At 48.0% G+C, this 19,638-nt stretch overlaps 2 protein-coding genes across 3 annotated transcripts; both read right to left on the bottom strand.

Moving 5' to 3' along the window:
* Positions 1-63: 63 nt before the first annotated feature.
* LOC121932416 (STAM binding protein) lies at positions 64-11,113 on the bottom strand. 2 transcript variants are annotated; one of them, XM_042471021.1, is made up of 10 exons: positions 11,049-11,113; positions 9,525-9,738; positions 6,681-6,756; positions 5,761-5,856; positions 3,853-4,222; positions 2,416-2,540; positions 1,741-1,878; positions 1,350-1,462; positions 847-946; positions 64-453 (listed from the first exon to the last, which is right to left on the bottom strand). In XM_042471021.1, exons 2-10 carry the CDS (start codon positions 9,725-9,727, stop codon positions 397-399), a joined length of 1,278 nt encoding a protein of 425 aa, XP_042326955.1. In that variant the 5' UTR covers positions 9,728-9,738; positions 11,049-11,113; the 3' UTR covers positions 64-396. The 2 variants fall into 2 exon arrangements, with proteins under 2 accessions (XP_042326955.1, XP_042326956.1); XM_042471022.1 differs by having other exon boundaries at positions 10,953-11,070.
* Positions 11,114-12,510: 1,397 nt separating this feature from the next.
* DUSP11 (dual specificity phosphatase 11) lies at positions 12,511-19,563 on the bottom strand. Its single transcript, XM_042472560.1, has 10 exons — positions 19,431-19,563; positions 18,881-18,956; positions 17,947-18,078; positions 17,317-17,440; positions 16,675-16,735; positions 16,020-16,066; positions 15,330-15,405; positions 14,490-14,618; positions 13,928-13,972; positions 12,511-13,213 (listed from the first exon to the last, which is right to left on the bottom strand). The coding sequence occupies exons 1-10, from the start codon at positions 19,457-19,459 to the stop codon at positions 12,967-12,969; spliced, it is 966 nt and encodes a 321-aa protein (XP_042328494.1). The 5' UTR covers positions 19,460-19,563; the 3' UTR covers positions 12,511-12,966.
* Positions 19,564-19,638: the final 75 nt, after the last annotated feature.

Genomic DNA, 19,638 nt, shown 5'->3' with positions numbered 1-19,638 from the left:
AGACTAACATTGGGGAGAAATCCCAACAGGGAGAAGGAGTCATGTACCAATTCCTACAGGCTGGTGTTTTAAAGTGATTTAATTGGTTTTAATCCTAGCTTGGTGACTGGGAGTACTGTGTCACGGAGTAAAGCTGGAACAGGCTTAGTAAGCAATCAAAAGTAACAGAATCATGTCCAGTATGAATTCCAGTTTATAATTCCCCATCCAACCACCCAAACCCACTCATCCCACCTGGACTCCAAAATTTACCCACTGTGCCAGATCAAGGAGAACACAAATGTCTCAAGGCGCTACAGGCAGAATTTGGGAAATCACTGCATAGAGGAGACACATCATTGGCCCCCACAGGTCAGCTCAGAGGAGGACAGTTACTGGCTGGCAAAGGCAAGTCCTTTATCGAAGGTCCAGAACCACTACTTCTCGCTCCAGGACGCTCACATGGTTGCAGGTCTGAAAGAAGAAAGAGGATGCTGCCGCTGAAAGGAAATGGCCACGAAGAGGGGAACCACTCCGCTTCAGCAGGGCCACTGGGGGTGAGTTGGGGTGCTGACTTCCCACCAAAGCTTTGCTTGGCTCCAGAACGTTCTGAACAAGGGTCTGCGCATGAACAGAACTCCTGGGTACAATAGAGACCGCAAAGAAGAAAACTGTACTGATTTTGCAGCTCTTAGATTGGCCTAATAAAGTTTGGAGCTGGAGGTGGTGGCACTTTGATCTTCTGCAGGAAGGAAAGGGGGATCCCTAGACAGGCAAAAGGGGGTAAAGTTGTTGCAGCACAACTTAAGCTGTAGTACAGAGCAATTCATGGAACAGGCTGCAGGTCTCTCCTCTGGGGATACTTACAGTGAAGAGGGGAGGGTCTTTGCAGTGTGGATGGAACCCTTTCTGACGGCAGGAAGAAATCTCATCCATGCCATGGTCTGTCAGTTTAAAGAATCCTGTCCTAAAAGAAGTAATGGCAAAGAAAATCAGTTAGGCTTAACCTGTCTTACCCTTTTCAGGATAATTTCATTCAGTCACACATGACAATGCAGAAAAGTCAAAGCAAGCTGGAAAAACACTGTATGTGATGAAGCAAATCTGAGGCCATTTTTGGATTTAGAATACCAAATTCCTATAAAAACAGCATACCTTTTTAAATAATAATAAAAAATGGCCTTCAATTTTACAGGCATGTGATTTAAGATCTACAACAGCAGAACCCCCAGGTTACTGACATCTCCTTATTTCAGATCCATTTCTGTCCCCTTCTGTTCTCTCTGGTTGCAAGCCAAAGTTTCCCAGAATGAAGTAAAAAAACGCACGCTTTTCTTGCACACGGTGGAGACACAACCCACAACACTCACTCTTGGTACTTTGGTGAACAAACAATCGCTACGGACTCCGGCATCATCATCTGGTAGGAGCAGTGCGTATGCAGGTCAACACTGGAAAGGAACGCTGTCTGGGTGGGATGCGTCTAGACAAGGAGACAGAGGGGAGAGAGTGAACGCTGAGCACCAACCAAGGTGGAAAAAGACCCCTGTCCTCAAGGATACACTCACATAGTCCTCAGTAGTCCTCTATCAGCATGCCCATCCTCCCACACAAATACAGCAGTCAAGGTCTGAAACACCACACATGCACAAGCTTTGGAAGGGAGAAAGCAGGCACAAGACACTACTCCCCGCCAGGCCAAAAGACCTTCAAGCCCTGCAAGAAGATTCTGGCACCCAGAAGGCCTTGGGCCAAGCTTACATGGATCCATCCCAGAGTGATAAGGCTGTATTGATCCTGGATCAGAAAGAGCTCCTCCTCGTTCTCCGTGTTGCAATAGTCGGGGCCTCCGTGCTGCTTGGGAATGAGGACGTGGGTGATAGTGAATTCATTCCTCATCTGGGACAAGGGGAAAGGAAGCAGGAGAGGCACCACTTAAGCATTCTCACAGGAAGCAAAATTTTTAGCGCACACCTTGTGAACAACGGCAGTTTCACTTTACACTACTTTAATACTACTTAAAACTGCTATGGTTCCATTCTAGGCAATCTCAAGACATGTAGTTCCTTGAGGTACTTAGAATTCTCTATCAAGGGCTTGATGACAATTAACAATGACAAAGCCCCCACCCCACCCCCCAACCAGGAAGTATAACAAGGGAAATCAATGAAAAGAAATAACTGCATATCAGCACAGAAAGTGATCATGTAGCACCTTTGTGCCTAAGGAGAGTCTGGAAAGTCCTGTCATTGCAACATGCACACTGGCCAGAGATGGGAGCTATACAGGACCTATACCAATGGGCTTCTGCACTGGTGGACTATATGGCTGTAAAGCCCATCCTCTTGTCTGCCTAGAATTTAAGACATTTCCAGGTGACCCAGGTCCCAACCCAGGAGCGCTGCCCAATGCTGGTTCTCCCCAAAGCCATCCTACCAGCTTCCCGCAGAGGATCCCACATGTCTCCACACCCCTTGCGGTGTTTGCATCTGCCAGCTGGAGGAATTTATGACAGAGCTCCCTGGGGATGATGACCTGGCGAAGTCCTTCTATAGTTGTATCTGCAGAGAGAAAAAGGGACTGAATGCGCAAAGCCACTGGCACCCACTAGACCGGGTTCAAGCCCAGCTGCCTCTTCCCCATGTGGGTCTTATTTCATTGTAGGTATGGGGCATTCCATCACACAAGAGCCCACTGGCAGTCCAGAGGCAGTGTACTGTTCATTGGAAAGAAGAGGCCACAGGGAAAGATCATTCTGACATCTGCATTTAAATGGGGCAATCTCTTATTTCGGCCAGGGTTATGTGGCAGCCCCAGAATTGCTAATGGCAAGTAGCCATGCACCAGAAAATGGGTTTCATCGGATGTCCTACATCCGTTCCAAGCTGTATGGATGGAAATCTTCATAGGTTTCATTCTGACAGGCAGTAACAAATATGTTCCATACTTTTCTCCTTGCTGTGAAACAGTTGTCAAAATCTGCAGAGTTTTCAAAGACTAGAGCTTGGAACTCATTCTGTGCAAAACACACTGCGTGGCTCACACCAAGAACAGGGTTTCAGACAGAGAACAGCAGTTGCTTCTGTACAGAAAGCAAATGTCCTGCAGAGAAAACAGTACTCTCTGTGCAGAAATGTGTATTTCCCACACAGAATAAGTCCCAGCCAGGACTCTCACCCGATCCTAGGATTCTCCTCATGAGGTTTTCTTGAGAAACCTATTTCTGACCATTTCCCAAATGTTTTTCCATCTCTAGTGCCAACAACTTTGGTGAGATATCTTTGTATCCCCTCTGCCATTCCACAGACTAAGATGGGCAAAGCGTAAGCCCTCCTGAATTTGCTGGACTGCAGCTCCCAGCATCCCTTACCATTGGCTTCCCTCACCATTAGCCAGGACTGATGCGAGGTGCAGTCCTAGGAACATGGAGAGGGCTGCACTTTGTCCATCACCACAGCTACTGCTAAACCCTTCCGCAAAAGTCCTCATACATCAACCCATCATGAAAAGCATGCCTCTGTGGCAATGTCTTCTGTCTCGCAGAACTCCTTTGTGAGAAAAACAAAATTATTTGTGGCCAAATGGAGGAAGGGAAGCAAAAATGAAAGGGGTGATGATGAAATTCAACAGCCAAACAGTCGGAACCAGGGTTCTGATGTCTCAAAAGCAGAGATGCAATTCTGGAGCATTTTATAATAGTGTAAGAAAGGGTGGGGGGTTTTCTGTATGGTGGGCTGGTTTGGTTTTTGGGTTTTTGGGGGGGGGGGGGCAGGAGGAGAGGGGTTATTCTGAGCTCAGAGTAACCAATTATGACCCAATGGCCACCCAATATCCAATCGTGGGAGACAAGCTTACTTTCCAAGTCATACTAACTGTTTTCTAGGCTCCCCAAAGCTCCAGGTTTCAGAGACCTGTCCACGGTGGGAGGTTTGGGAAGAATGACTCCGCCGCTGCCGGGGCTGGAAGCCTGCTTGGGGGGGACAAGAGTCTGTGGGTCCGTGGGGGGCTTGAGCACCCCGGGGATCAAGGGCCCCACCACCGAGGAGTCAAGGGCCGGCTGCCCAAACTGCTGCATGATCTTCAGGCGCTCCTTTTCCAGCTCTTTGCGCCGGATCATCTCTTCGAAGGCGTGGAACTGCTCCTGCTCCGCCTGTTGCTGCTTCATCAGGGCCACCCTCTGCCTCTCCTCTTCCAACTGCTGCTGAAGAGCCAAGCTGCGGGAAAACTCCTCCTCCTGCTTCTTCTGCAACCGGAAGACAAGGCAAGCCAGCCACTGAGAAGGAGCAAGGCAGGCAGCCAGCCAATGGCACTTGTACAAGGGTTAAGCAAACCATTATAAGACATCAAAATCCAAAATCCACAAAAGAACGATGCCTTTACTGGCCAGCCAAAGTGTAGAAAGTGCATCGTGAAAGCTTCACTGGCTTCTTCACCAAGCAAATATGCTTAAAAAGTGACGATGGAAGAGCCACAGGCCTACATTTTGTTGCAGGTGAGATTTCTGTTGGGCAGCTATATAGTACCTAACAGTTTTTCCAGACGTAAATAACAGCACAGAGGCATCTTGAGAAATTCAGTGTTCTCTGCCTAAGAAAGGGACAGTTAGCTTTGCAAAGGACCCAGGCACCCTGGTTCTCAAGAGAAGTTACTTTTCTCTTGCTAATGGAGTTGACATTTTATTGCCTGTGATTTAGTGCTCTTGGCACAAGTCCTGACATGGCCAGGAAGGGGAGCAGCCTCTCTGGGCATTGAGATCCCTCCAGACACTCTTAACAGAAGGAACATCTGAGACAAAATGACGGCCCATGACTTTCACACGGTCATTTTTCTCCTATGGTTTTTGAAGAAACCAGTGGAGCTTTGAAAGCCTTCGTGATACACTTTCTGCATTTTGGTTGGCCAGTGAAGGTGTTGCTGTTCTGTAAATTGTGTTGTTTTTCGCTAAGTGGCCAACATGGCTAGCCCTAAATATGTCTACCATTATAAGTTTAACTATAGTACAAAGAGATAAAAGGGTCAGTATGTTTCAGCATAAAAAGATGTATAGGAATATTGTTGCAGCTTTTAGACTGACAGGAAAATCAATCTCTAGGTCAAACATCTGAGGAAGTGGACTGGAGTCCAGAAACGCTTACGCTAGAAATTTCCTTACAAGATCCCTTTATATCTCTTAAATTATAATACAGTTAACTATATCAATTAACTCCAAACGCATTAATTCACTACACTTCGATTCCATTAAATTGCTAACTGCCTGGGGGGGGGGGCATGGGGGGTCCTCCTTTGTGGGAGGTTTTTCATAGATTTCATAGTTTTACTGAAATATTTCCATCTTACCCTCTAAATAGAAGGCTCTCAGGGCATGATATAACAAAATTAATCTAAAGAGTTTGAAACAGACTAAACATTTTGACAAGTGAAAGTAACATGGTTTACATTAACTGAAAACAGTTCACTGGCATCTCTCAGTGATGCTTTTAACTGTGGATTCCTGGATTGCCAGGGAGTTTGATTAGATGGGCTTTGAGGTCCTTTTGAACTCTGTTGTCAATGGAGAGCTTCACATGAGGAAAAGGCCTTCCCTCCTCTTGCTGGCCCCATTTCTTACCCTCTCTGCAAACAAGAAGGAATAAGCTCTGTCTCCAAAAAGGAAACATATATGTGAGGATGGCCTGGGAAAAAGTAAGGAGAGGCTTGACAAGGAGTGGGGCTATAGCAGAATATGTTTCACATTAAGAGGCATGGATGTGACTTAGAGCTCAAGCTCTGCCTGGAACGTACCTTCTGTATGTTGTATTCTGCATATTCTTTGCTGTATTTCTCTATAAGCTCCTTCTTCAGCTCCTCAGCTCTTGGGAATGCAATCTCTTTCAGTTTCTAAGTTGAAAAAAGATGGCATTAAATCAGATGCTTTAGAACGGGAGCAGAGGTTGGGATAAATAGTAGTCCTATGTAGCATTGACAAACATAATCAAGAGGGCCACACTGTCTGCAGTGCCACTTCCCTTCCCTACCCTGCCTCCTCCTGGGAATGAATGGGAACCATGCAGAGGAAGGGCAGAGTGAAGGAGCCAGGACAGAGAATGACCAGAAAGGGCACCAGACCTCATAGCACAGTTTGTGTGTGTGTGTCACCAGCTATACTTAGAGTTCAAGTCTGACTGGAGACAATGGCAATGGGCCTGCTACCTTTTGTGTGGGGGGGGGGGGGGAGAATAGGTCACTTGTAAAGCTTCTGCTTTGCATATAGATGGATGGCAGCAAAACATTAGAAACATGAAGTTTGGGAAACTTTGGGGATCACATGCAATCCAAGGATTGCACTGCATTTTCCCCATCGCTGGAGAAGACAATGATGCAGCAGACCAATGTACGGCACAGTCATTTCATAATGATCAGACACAGACTGATTGATCTGAGTCTACTAGAAGAGTTCCAGCAAAAGGGAAAGACTTTACTGAAATGCAAAACAGGCAGGGCTCTCCACTCTCCCTTCTTTTCCTTTGGACCAAGCATCCAAGATGATCAAGGCTGCCTCCTGCATTCCTCTGTCCCTGCCTCAAGCATGAGCTTGCTGTGGCTTCTGGCAGCATCTGGCACCTCAACCTGCATTTGTTCACCCTCAGCCTCTAGACACAACCCTCTTATTGAGGGAAAAGCCTTTCGGCAGGAGATATTTTCCCCAGAGGATTGCCACTTACTTTCACAGTCTCCCTCTTCTCTGGAATGACAGCAGTTTTGTAATCACGGTGTTTTGGGAGTTTCTCTAGGAAAAGCCTGGGAACAGAGAGCACAAAGAGACAGAGAGAGAGAGATGTCAGCTGAGAGCAGGAGGGAGTATGGTTATGCTCCAGTGTCTAGTTGTACTATCAGGCCCAAGAGTTTCTATGGCCAAGACCAGGCCTACAAGGTGCGGGGGAGGAGTGCGCTCTGGGAGCAGAACGTTAGGTAACACTTGCAGGACAAGTGCATTTCCAGAACACAATCCTCCTCCTCACAAAAGGAGAGCAAGCAAACAAGCAAACATCCTCCTCACAAAGCATTGACCTAAAAGGGCCATTCAAGAAGACTGCATCTCAAGTAGCCTTTTGTACCTGAATCTGTTTTTTTTCCCCCGACCCAAAAGAACGCATTCATCAAATCACAAAATCTCAACCTTTGCCTAAAAATAAATCACACCTGAGTGACTCACACACAGCCCTATTGACAAACCCAGCTTTGCTGCCCCAAGCAGAACAGTTTGCAACCAGACCTGCAGTGCAAGAGGAGGGCTGGCTCCTCAGTTTCTGCCCCCTTGCTCTCTGCCTCCTTCGGAAACATTACAGTCCTGGGCATTCCTGCTTGCCCCCTTGAGTGGCAGGGTCCTTATTTGTGCAAATAAGAAAAACACTGTTGCTGCTCTGATAAGTGATCCCTACAAAGCAGAGTCCAAGTTACTCCAGGCAGGGGCTTGTCTAAAAAAGGAAGTTTAGTTTGCGGTTGCACTGCTAAGGCCTTGGATCAGAATCCAGTTTCAATGTGATGCTTATTTTGGGTTTAAAAAAAGGTCTAATGGGGAGTCCGTATAGTCCAAATAACCACCAAAGCGGCTCTAAGCAGCTCTGCCAAATTTCAAGGAAACCACGACAAATAAAGCTGCTCACAGTTCTGCTTTAGCAGAGTGTCTTATTTCTTTTTTATTCAATTTGCAGCCTGTAAAGACGAAGGAGCACCTTGCCCCTCTTTCCTCCTAGGAAGAACCCTTTAGGGAGCGCACAAGCATCTCAGCAACCCCACCTTCACATGTGGACCTGCAGACTGTGTATCTGTGGAGCCTTCCTGGGTGCCCACACCAACTTTGTCCTAATGCTGCCCTACCTGGACATGGTCATTTTGCCTGCTCCCAGTCAGTGCCTGGAGAACAGAGCAACCCCACCAGAGTGCAGAATTTAGGCTAAACCCCAGCAAGTCCTCTACAGCTATTGTCCTTGCGGTTGGAGACTCATGCAGTCTGCTTTCTAAGCTGGGTCTCCCTCCAGGACCGGAGGCAGGATCACAGTGAGAGTATTTGTTTAGTTAAAGGAAGCTGAAGCTGCTGCCAAGAGAGAAAGGAGCTGGAAGGGTTCCACCCAGTTTTACACTTAACAGGTCCTTTGGCCAGTTCTGCCTCCAGCGATGCCCATAAAAGCTGAGGAAGCACCAGGAGGCTGAAGGAGATGCTAATCAGGAAAAAATGTACTGAATGTAAGGAGGGAGCATAGGAGACGTTTGGGGAGGGGTCTCTGGCAGCATCAGCATCCACAGGCTGTGCGAAGGAGGAGAGGGCTGGGGGCACCAGGACCCTTCTCTTGGGTTACCATGTTAGAGAAGGGTGGGCAACCACCAGGAGTTAGGGGGCACAATGGGTCCTCAAGGGAACTGGGGGGAGGGCTCACCCTGCCCCCCAAAAACCTGAAATATTTGCAGGACCTCCCAAATATCCTCTAGGGGTAATTCTGCCCCATTTTACTCCCGGGAAAGGGCTTTGTTCCAACAGGAAGGGACCTGGAAGTCAGCTTTTGAGTCACATCCTGCTGGACAAACATCTTCTCCTGGCATTAAAACAGCCCAGCAGGTGGGCACAAATGTGGCGAAATTGCCCCCAAACCCATCCTAGGGGATGCTGGGGGACATTTTGGGGTAATTTTTTTATCATCAGAAAAGAAGGGGGAGACTGGGCAGCCACAAAAAGCACCCTGAGGCCCCATCCCTTCTCCACTTCAGGCTTAAGGAACTAGGGCACTGAGGGAGGGCTAAGAATGGGGGGGGGGGTTTCCAATGAAGAAATGGATTTAAACTGCAACTGAAAACCTACAAGTGCAAACTTGGTGAAACTCGCTTTGAAGTAAATGCACATAGGAAACTAACTTATATTTCATTTGTGTTAAGCATGTGCCCTGGACCCTGAAAAAAGGCAGCCAATGCCTCTCAGTCCCAAGACAGGACTAAGAGTTTGATGGGGAACCAAACTAGGACGGTCCCCAAGCAGTATGGCCCAATCCCCTTCCCAGAGGCAGAGAAGGCAGCTCCCTCTTCTAATGGTGTCTAGAGTTCTTTATTTAAAAACAAACACACTCCCTCCAAAGGGCTGGGAAATCTTGACGGTCCATGAAGAAACCTGTTATTTCCTCTGCAGAATAACAGAGCTCTTAGTTCCATCATTTGATACAATAAAGTCAATGTAAAAGTTTGAGTGAAAAGCTGGAACAGAGATTTGGTCAAATGATTTAAAAACCGTACTGGGATTAAGACGTTTGAGTAACTTTTCACTCAAATGATAGAGAGACGTAGTGGTCTGAGCGCTAGACTACAACTCTGGCGACTGGAATGAAGTCAACACCCATCTGAGAGACTGAGAGAAGAGAGGATAGACCATGTACTTAAGTGACACCACAAATGAGTAGGCAGTTGAGCCAGAGTGCAGCAATAACTCCAGGTAAACCACCTGGTTTGCCCTAGAAAGGAACTTGCCTGACCCCTTCGGATAGAGGCTTTCTTGTGACGAGGGAACAATGCAGGTTTCTTACGTGATGTATTTGTTGTATAAGATAAAGGCACGTTCCGTGTTGCCTTCCTCAGAATAGATGCTTGCCATCCGGATGATTTCCACTCCAGAGCGGTAGTATCTGCGTGGCGGGACGTCTTCGTTGACCTCCACGTTGCTCCCCATTTGGATGAGGCCCCTGACCCGGTCCTCTGGGGGCAAGCTGGCATCCGCATGGTCAGGCATAAGGAACCACTCTGCAGAGAGAGAAAGGGGTCCAGGAAGGCTGCATTAAAATGGCTCCGGAGTGCCATTTTTAAATATTGCACACAAAGGCACAGACTGTTAAAATTGCAACTGAAAGCAAATACAGGCAGAGATATGTGTGTTATGTCCTGAGTGCCTCTGAGTCATTTGTGACTTCTGTCAATCCACAGGCCAGACTGGCACAGGGTTGTCTTCACAGAGTCTGACTTGCTTAATAATAATGATCATATTAATAATCCTGAAGGATCGAGGCGGCTTACAATCACCGTAGAAGGCAATACAATCATAAAAGACAACACAGGCAAATAAAATACAAGGCGGTTTCCATGGGGGGGGGGTGTCTCCCTGGTCTCCGGTGTCCTTCTCCAAAACTCAGACCACTAGACCACTCTCTCTCTCCCTCCTTCACTTTTGCAATAGAGGGAAAGGGAGCTCAAGGGAGCAGCAAAGGCAACCTGGAGCTCAGACCTTCTTCTGACAAAAGGACTTACAAACCCTTGGCAAAGGAAGCCATGTCTCCCTCCAGAGAGAGGGACTTTTCTACGCTGGAGGAAAGGAATCCCAGTGAAACTGGCCCATGGCTGGCAAATGAAGGGCCTTCGCTACCTACTCCTGCCTTACAATCCAGACTAACTCTATGTTTCCGCCAGATAGGAAGGCAGAGGACGCTGAGCTCTTCTCAAAGGTGGGACTCTGGTGACCCTGGAGAGCCCCGGCCTCCTCCTCCGCAGGGAAGGCCAAGGCAGGCAGGCCTGGGAGTCTGGCTCAGCCTCACTCTCCCGCCAGGGGAAGGGATGGAGGCAAGGCCTCGGGGCGCTTGCCTTGCCCTTCCAGCCAGGGCTCTCTCTCAGGACAAGGGGCCGGACTGCAGCTCCCATCCCAAGGGCGGGGGAGACTGAGAGCTGCAGTCCTCTGGGGCAGCCTCCCTGCCCCGTTGGATGGCTGTGAGGAGGAGAGAGAGACTGTAATGTACAGACGGAGCCTGCTCTCTCCTCCTTTCGGCCTCCGCAGAACTGTCCCCTGAAGCCACCGGCCCTTCCTTGGCCCCTCGCCCTCGGCCCCTGACAGGAGCCTTTCGGCGGCCGAGGAGAGGGCTGCCTGTTGTGCCTCTGCCCGAGGGACCCGCTCTCTCTCCTCTTCTCGGCCGAAAGGCACGGACTGCAGCTCCCATGATCCCGCCCCCCGGGGTTGGAAAGAGACTAACAATGCTGCCTGGGGCTGATGGGCGTTGCAGTCCTCCGCCTCCGGTCCAGGACCGGCCTGCTGTGAGCAGCCCCCGGCCGGAGCCACCCTGCCTTACCTGCCTCGGCGGGGAGCCGCGGGCACACTTCCGGGTAGTGAGACACTTCCGGCCGCTCTAGCCCAGCCTCCGGGCATAGAGAGAGAAAGAAAACCAGGAAGGCGGAAGTGAAGCTCCTCCCCCTCGCGGGGAAGGGGCGGGGCCTTGGCTTGGAGAAGTCGCTTCTCACTCAGCGACTGCAACTCCCCAAATCCCCAAACCATCATTATTCCAAGGCTGTTTTTGCTCATGAAACGTTCATTTATTAAATATTAATTATTTAAGAAATTATTATTGTTATTATTTTAAAAATGCCAAATGCCAAGAGACCTTTGAGAGGAACTGAGCCAAAACCCACAACACCGATACCTTCAGCCGGCCAAACAAAAGGCACCAAAGGCACAAGGTACGGATGCCAGTGTACTTTGTGGCCAACATGGCTGCTCCGGATATGGTCCTGAAAGAGAGAAGTCACAGCGCAAGCTCTTGAAGATGGCATTTATGGCTGAAAGTCTCTCAGAGTGGCTCACAATTAGACTGGAGCCGACTTCCTCAGATGTGATGAAACTTACGAAGATCAAAGCACGGAAAAGCAAAACAAAGGCGAGAAACACAATAAAGCCACAAAAAGGAAGGAAGGAAGGAAGGAAGGCTCCCACTCTTCCTATAAAATGCACAAATGACTCAGGGCTTCCCGATCGATCCTTCTAATGACCTGTTCCTATCGCTTATCAAAGATCACCACAGATCAGGTCCAATTCTTGGGGAAAGAGGGGCGGACTACAGGTCCCAGAATCCCGCAGCCATCCTGGGGGTGTTTTGCCTTTGCCTTCCTCTGAAGTTGAGAGAGCGTGACTTGCCCAATGTCCCTGAGGGGGTTTTGAACCCTGGCCTCCCAGTGTCCTAGACCAGTGCCCAAACCCCTGCACTGCACTGGCTCCCCAAAGTGTGCCATACAACAAAGACAAATAAGAATAAAGCCAAACACAAACATCCCAGGGACATCTCTCCTTCAGGAAAAGGCCAGCCCCGGCAAGGACTCATTGTCCTCAGAGTCCAGTGCCATAAGGAAAGCCCAAAGCTAGTCCATAGACCCTGTTTCCAACCCTCCAGAGGTGGATGGACAGCCACTCTAATAGTGAGGAATGCTAGGAGCTGCAATCCACACTGGAGAGATAACCGGGTTTGGCACTGCTTTAACTCTTTTCTGGCTCAAGGCTATGGCATTCTGGGAGTTGAAGTTTGTTATGGGCCCAGAGTGGAGTGGGCCCCACAACGTACTCCAACTCCCAGAATGCCATAGCTTTGAGCCAGAAAAGAGTTAAAGCAGTGCCAAACCCGGTTTTCTCTCCAGCCCTGGAGAGCCAGACAATTCCCATCCTGATGCAGGAGAGGCTTCCAGGCTCCAAGGGTGGCATAAACCATCTCTAGAATCCAAACATTTGGGGAAACATAAATCCACACGTTTTGCAAACTGGGAACATATTGTTGCACCACATTTAATAGGAGGTGGGGAAGGCATATCTTTTACGTAACACACATTTGGGGGGTGCTATGTAAACAACATTTGTGGCAGCAGCTTCTGTAGGAGGGAGGCTTGCCTCTCCGACGTATGACCTCTGAATGAAATTAATTTCAAGAGAACACCAGCTAGTCAGGGCTTCCTATCACCTGTGAATCCTTCTGTGTAAAATGGCTATTGTCCATTTGTGATTAGGCACTAAAAACATGCTTCTGTTGAAAGAAAGCAGCAGAATTATACACAGCCACCGGCTGCAGCGACTGGAAGTCCCAGATGTCTTTCGGAAACACAGAAGTGGCACAAACCCAGCCAGCAAATTCTCAAATGCGGAATAAATTAACCAACCAGGGAGGAGCTTCTATTCCCTTCCTATGAGATCATGCCCTCCTTCCTGTTATGCTTCCATCAGTAGCAGTTTCAGCGCTTTCTCCTGCGTTTTCTATGTCTTCCCTGCTGCAGGGGACCATAGGAATTCTGCCTTGGAAAACCAAAGCCTCCGCATCCTTGCGACGGTTGCTGGTAAGGCGAGTACTGCAGCCCATAGTCGGGTATGAAACTGGGGCTTGGCCTTTGCTGGATGAAGCTGGCTGCCGCAGGGAACTGAGGACTGGGAACAGGAGGAGCTTGGTAATGAGTGGTGAAACTCTGCCAATGATGGGGTGGTCTGAAAGAGAAAGCACAAGGCTTCAGAGCAGAGCCAAGAGGGGTTTCAAAGGCATGCACAGCGATACTCCATCACCCCATGCTATAGTCCCACTGCAGCTCTGCATGCCTGCCTAAAACAGGCAAGGTAAAACAGCAGCAGTCTCTAAAACAGTATATGGAGTATGTTGAACGCAAAGCAGAGAGCTACCAGCTACCCTCATCATGTTGAAGAAACATAGATCTATACATTGGATCACCAAGATGGAAATTGTAAGAAGCGGAGGCTAATAAAAAAGAAACCGTTGTTGCTGGAAGCATTTTAGAAGAATCTTTCAAGTGGCCTCTGAAGAATTCAAAATGTTTTTGTTACTTATGCAAAGCTCACCTGCCCCAATTGTCTTGTTTCACATGGGCATATTGTTAGTTTTTGGATGCAAAGTTTGCTGAAACAGGGCGAACTACTCTTCTTCTCGGTGGTATGGGGACATATCCCTATCCATTCCATGTTACTTCTGCTTCAGGTACCAAGTTTTCTGTTAAAGACGTAAGGCCAGGAACACACCTACTTTGCTAACTGAGGTGGACCTGTATTTATAGCCTACTCAACAGGCACAATTCACTCGGAGGTAAGTATTTTGTGGCTACAGAACCCCTGGAGCCCTGGACTAGCAGTGCCCTTTCTAAGAAAGCATGTTACAGCTGCAGAGGTTTCTGGGACTCTCTTGCCATTTACCTGGGTGGGCTTTGTCCACCCCTTCCTCTCTTTGGAGCAAAGTGCCTGTAACACAAAGAACACAAAAGGTCGTAAGAATCAATCAACTGCCCAAGTCTGCCTCAGTATTCCCCAGACGCCAAATTTGGTTTTAATTCCTACAATTCCCTACAGCTTATTTTTCAGCCCAAGGGCCACATTCCACTGACCCTTGGGAGGGCTCCGAATCAAAAGAATGGGCAACTATTCTGTGCAGATCTATTTAGTTGAGGGAGGGGGGGAGACCCTTGAAACCTATCTCCCCCACTGCTCCAGCTCCCCATGGAAGGAAAATGGCTGTGGAATGGAGGCGTGTGGGCAGGAACTAGGAGAAGCCAAGGATGGGACTGCTGGTACTACTCTCCTCCCCCAAGAAGAGGAAATAATTCCTAAATAGCAGTAGGCAGATGGAGGTGGAAAGAAAGGGAAATGTGTGCCAATCTTGTCCTAATTCTTCTTGCTCTGGTTACTTAGCACTTTCAAGAAGATCATAAGGGTCCACTTTCACTTGCCCATATCTAGAAAGGAAGAAAGCAAATGAAACCTTTGTGCCTGCCATGGGAATGGTTGCGGGAACTGTGGACCACAGTCAATAATTTCAAAATCTGGATGCGGAGTAGGACCAGAGCGCTCCTTAATCCAACTGCATGGAGGAGGTGCCATGCTGACATGCCTTTAAAGATAAAAAACAGTAAAACTTTAGTATTTCAGGGAAAGGTGACTTTCACAAGAGGTACAAGAACCGGCAGAAGGCAACTAATGCCTTTCAGTTGTACTTTAGACAAATAGAAGCTAGACTCCTAGGAAATACCTTGCTCTTTGGAGTACTCAAGAGGCTGGCAGGCCTTCTTTTGAGATACAGTACTCCATTCCATCTCTGCGCCTTCCCCACCACCACCACCATGTTCCTCTCCCTTCTGCATGGGATTCTGTGGTTACTAAACATACTCAGTCTTTATGAAACTGTGGGGGCACCCCTTGAAAAAGCTTTCTGGCTACATGAGGATCAGCACTTGGGAGAAGGAATTCAACACTCCGTGTGTAGGACTGTGAGTAATGCGACGTTCTAAATCAGGGTATCCGAGCTGTTATGGAAATTGTGAAAGCTGAATGAGTCTATGGTTTCTATTTGGGCCTTGGTACAAGTAGCTGAATTCAGAAAGCTGGACTGAGGGAGGTTCTTTTCCTCTGACAACTAGGAATGAAGGTGCTGGAAGGAAAGGCCCCCGCTTCTGCCTTTCTCTGAACCCACAGCTCTTCCTCCTGAAATCTCTGGTGCCAAATAGCAATTCTCTCACCATCTCTCTCTCTCACTAATTTACAGCCAGACAATAAGACTGAAGTAGTAAGGTCCAACTTGGAGACAGAAGGGGAAGTACTTTACCTTCTCTTAGGTCCTCTCCTCAGATCTTCAATATAGTTCTTCCTCTCTATAGAATGCCCTCGGTTGCTATTGAACACTAAGAGGGAAACGAGCCTTAGAAGGCAATTCTATGCAGCTACCAAAAAATAAGTCCAGCTGTACATTGGAATGTGCCAGAATAATTATTTCTTTAAAAACCACAACATTCCTCCTCTTAAAACGGTTGAAGCAGCAGCTTTATGGACTATTTCTAGCCCAATATCCAGAGGTCTTTGTTTTGCAGCTGTGCTCCAGAGCGTCCTAGAAGTTTTCCAATGAGGCATTAGCAAGAAGCTGCCTTTCCCCACTGGACAGGAGTTGGGTCCCCTCTAGGCCCATTCGTAATTGGCTCAACATGACAGAGACACCCAACACAACCCAGTCAGTTTTTGTATAACAAAAACTTATATAAGGAAGAACTCAGGCAACCTTAAAATAATTGTACTAGTCACTTCTAGAGCTTCCTTATTTAATCAGCGATGGGAATCATGATGCCCTCCAAATATATTGGACTGCAGTTCCCAGCATTCTTCCCCATTGGCTGTGATAGTCAGGAAAGCTTATACAGTAATGATATTTCAACTGCGGGAGAAAAGCTGTACCTCAGCTTCATATAACTTTATTTTAAAGGGAAGGAAATGGCCCATAGCAAAACAAGGGTGTGCTGCTTACATTCTATTGCCTTGTTTGGATCCATTCCTTCGACATCAATCAGGTACCTAAACACAACAGCAAGACGTTTTGTTATGGAAAAAACTGTTACAAGAACAAAAGGACAATACTAGAATATGTTTAGAATGCAAATTTGATGTAAAATTTAAGGAAAAACAGTTGACTAGAAAACTCATATAACCAATAATGGCAGGATTACACCTCCATATTGTAAACCAAGGGAACAGCTGGGCAAAGAGCAGAACACAGGATGCAGTTGTTGAACACTGAGTTTTAACAACCTGACTTGCAGGAAGAGTATTCAACCTTAGGATCCGTGTTCAATATCTCTACCTCCTCACCTCCGTCCCCTTCTTAATATCTCCACATCCATATTTCTCCTTTTCCTTGCTTCCTCTTATAAATATTAACCATAGGAAAAGGGTTGCTAGAGTGACTCACTTTGGACAATTGTGTTTAACTCAGACCTCAGCAATTCAACCCTAAAGGCTTCCAGAAGACCCGTTTTAAATGAAGACATAGACTTTGACAGGGGTGGGATGATCTATTGAGTTTATTTTGTACAGGGATAACTGTGTAATGAATTATTTATATATACTCATTTAGCTCTATCAAAACCAATTGGTGACCAGCATTTTTCAAAGGACAGGCCTACCTGCAAACAAGGTAACCGGTTCGATTCAAGCCGTGCGTACAGTGAACTCCAATGAGCTTGTCTAAGAGAAACAGGACATACAAGTAATATCTTGCAAGAACCCAGTTGCACAAGCAATTTTATTCCTTGTGAAGGGTTTTCCCCTTACAGAAAAACAGCAGCTCAGCTTCCAGCCAAGGGCTAATTAGCAGGTGCCATGAAGATAACAATTCCTGTTGCTTCCCCACACTTCCTTCTCCGCGTATCTACCCCAGTATGCTGCTTTCGTTGGTGAGCTTCTTGGCACAAGACCTGTCTGCTTGCAGAGGGATGAATGACACCTGGACTCCTTGCAGCCCCCCATAAATAAATAAAACATTAAACATTAAAAGAAAAACCTTTTATAACAAGTATTTCCTACTTGTGTTAGAGCTACTTTACTGGTTTGCCAATGTGACGTGTGGTGGCTCTCAGAGAGGTGAAAAAGCTGGCCCCTGAACCCCCCAAAGTTGCCCCTCCAGCTCTCAGCACACACATGCATACGGATGGCACTGCGCAGATAAGCAACTCGCTAAAGGGCTGTAGGAAAATGCCATGAAGCCAACCGGCAAGCATCACCAGGATAATGGTCACGTTCTGCTAAAACAACAACTTCGTGCTCACCGTTGTGCTGGTTCTCCATCAGAAACTTTTTCACGACGCTTTTGAATTGATGGATTGTTTCATTATCTGGGACTTCGTGGCCGACGGTTAAAATCTTACAGTACTTCAGTGTGTCTGGTAGTTTCTGCAAGAGGAAAACAAAAGAGAAGCGGCTGAAATAAATCTCAGCACGACTGGACTTAAACCTCCTTTGGATCAGGAGAGATTTGGGAAAAACAGACACTGAATGTTATGATCAAAATACAAACAACAAGTAACTATTTTGAAGACAATTCATATTTATGGTGCATCGACAGGGATAAGGGTCATGACTTCAGGATTTGGGAAGGGGGCATAAGGGAGGGATAGAGGAGAAGAATTAAATTACGATATCTGTAGTATAGAAAGAAGGGAGTATTGTATGTATCAAGAATGGAATTGTTATAAAAATAAGTTTTAAAAGACATAAAGAACGGGGGGAAGAATGCAACTGAGGCATGCAAGAAAGCAAAAGCATCCTCTCAAACCCTAAGTAGCACAAAAGCCCTCTTAGACAAGCAAGATCCCAGCCATCCATTTTTTAAAATATTAAACACTGCCAAGCGACCGTCTATAGTAAGGTTTCAGGCAGAGTTGGTCAAGAGAACATACCTCCGGCGCATAATAGCGGGTCGTGTATGTCAAATCAATGATCAAACCCAGCTCTTCCCTCTGCTCTCTGACTTGATTGAGAAGGTCTTCTGGTGAAAAGCGCTCATTTGGGGCAAGCCTATATTCAAAGCTCTGAAAAGAAATGAAGGCAATTCAACCAAGTCTTCCAAGCTGCTACCTTCTGGCATCTAAAAAGTAGAGCACAATTATAAGTGCATAGCCAGTGCATAGCGCATAGTGATATTAGCAGCCATACGCTGGGCTAAAACTACAGCGAAATTATGACAGCCACGAACTAACTCTAGGAGCTGAATTCTTACCAATCCAGGCTGTCAGTTGTTCAAACACAAGAGGCTTAGCCTTGCCACAGGGAACAGACCAGGCTAGAAAAGTCCCCAGAGCTTGACCACAATGGCTGTACACCAGTGTTGTTGGACTCCAACTCCCATCAGTCCCAGCCAGCTTGGGCAATGCTCAGGGATGGTGGGGGCTGCAGTCCTACCACTCCCAGGATGGAAGAGGTTCCCTACTGGCATCTCCTTCCCTGGGGTGGGCAGCTAGTGACTAAGAGTGTATCTCCCAACGGACTTCGAGGGCACTGGGCCTTCACCACCGAAATAGCTAGTTATGGTCCAAAACGCACTGCGGAAATATCCCAGGCCCAGGCTCAGAGGTAGGGAATCCTGGGAATAGTAGTTCATTGTGGCCCCAGAGCTGCTCTCTGAGAGAGAAGGCTCAATGTCTGGCAAAACTACAGTTCCCAGGGTTCCCTAGCACTGAGCCAGGGCAGCTAAAGTGGATTGTTCCTGCAGAGCGTCCTGGACCAAAGGCAGCCGTTCCCTTCGCATCGCCATCACCACCTTCTGCCTCCCAAGAGCTGTTTCCTTACAAAGCCAGAGCTTATATATATAGATCTATAAGACGCCATGCTTACCTTCTGAAGAGGGACCTTAAAAGCAATGAAGCGCGTTCCAGGGATCCTTCTCCCAAGAGGCAAATAATCAGTCCATCTGGAAAAGAGAGTTTGCAGTTCACTATTCCTCTGCGGTCGGACGGGGCTCTTCTGGGCTGAGAGAGTGTGACTCCTCCTCCAAGGGACAGGGGCGGGAGTGGGAGGCCTGGGGCAGCAGAAACTCCCATCACCCCTAAGCACTCATTACTGGGGATGGTGGGGACTGCAACTCCCATCACTCCTCTGCACCTCACTGGGGATGGTGGGGACTGCAACTCCCATCACTCCTCTGCACTCACTGGGGATGGTGGGGACTGCAACTCCCATCACTCCTCTGCACTTACTGGGGATGGTGGGGACTGCCGTCCACTCTCGTATTCCAACAGCCCAGCCAGTCCTTCTGGAGCAGAGATGGGCGACTCGAGGCCTTCCAACGGCAACTCCCACCATTCTTCCTCAACAGTCGCTAGGGATGATGGGAGTTGCAGTCCCCCCCCCACAGCCTCCACGCAGAGCGCGGCCTGGGGCTCACCTGTCCGGCAGCTTGTTCTTGTTCCCCATCGCCGAGGACGACCGGCCAACAGACAGACAGCCGCTTCCGGCTCTCAGGCCCCGCAGAGAGAGAACGCGGCGGCGCTCTCGTGACGTCACAGCCGCGCGCCGGAACGACCTCTGCTTGGCGGCAGCGGCCCCTGCAGGCGAGGCGGGGAAGAGCAGCCCCTGCTGCCGCCGCAGGAGAC

Source organism: Sceloporus undulatus, chromosome 6, assembly GCF_019175285.1.
Source record: "Sceloporus undulatus isolate JIND9_A2432 ecotype Alabama chromosome 6, SceUnd_v1.1, whole genome shotgun sequence".
Lineage (NCBI taxonomy): Eukaryota > Metazoa > Chordata > Lepidosauria > Squamata > Phrynosomatidae > Sceloporus > Sceloporus undulatus.
This window is presented reverse-complemented; position numbering and strand designations above follow the sequence as displayed.

Bases quoted from the DNA above. Each gene is read 5' to 3' on its own strand.
- LOC121932416 (XM_042471021.1), bottom strand. From the start codon at position 9,727: ATGCCTGACCATGCGGATGCCAGCTTGCCCCCAGAGGACCGGGTCAGG. The intron at 2,541-3,852 runs GTTAGTATGACT...TTCTCTCTGCAG, and splicing joins TTTGGGGAGCCTAGAAAACA to ATACAACTATAGAAGGACTT. The intron at 1,879-2,415 runs GTAGGATGGCTT...CCCTTGTCCCAG, and splicing joins GGATCCTCTGCGGGAAGCTG to ATGAGGAATGAATTCACTAT.
- DUSP11 (XM_042472560.1), bottom strand. From the start codon at position 19,459: ATGGGGAACAAGAACAAGCTGCCGGACAG. The intron at 18,957-19,430 runs GTGAGCCCCAGG...TCTCTTTTCCAG, and splicing joins AAGAACAAGCTGCCGGACAG to ATGGACTGATTATTTGCCTC. The intron at 13,214-13,927 runs GTAAATGGCAAG...TTTCTCTTTCAG, and splicing joins GGTGGACAAAGCCCACCCAG to ACCACCCCATCATTGGCAGA.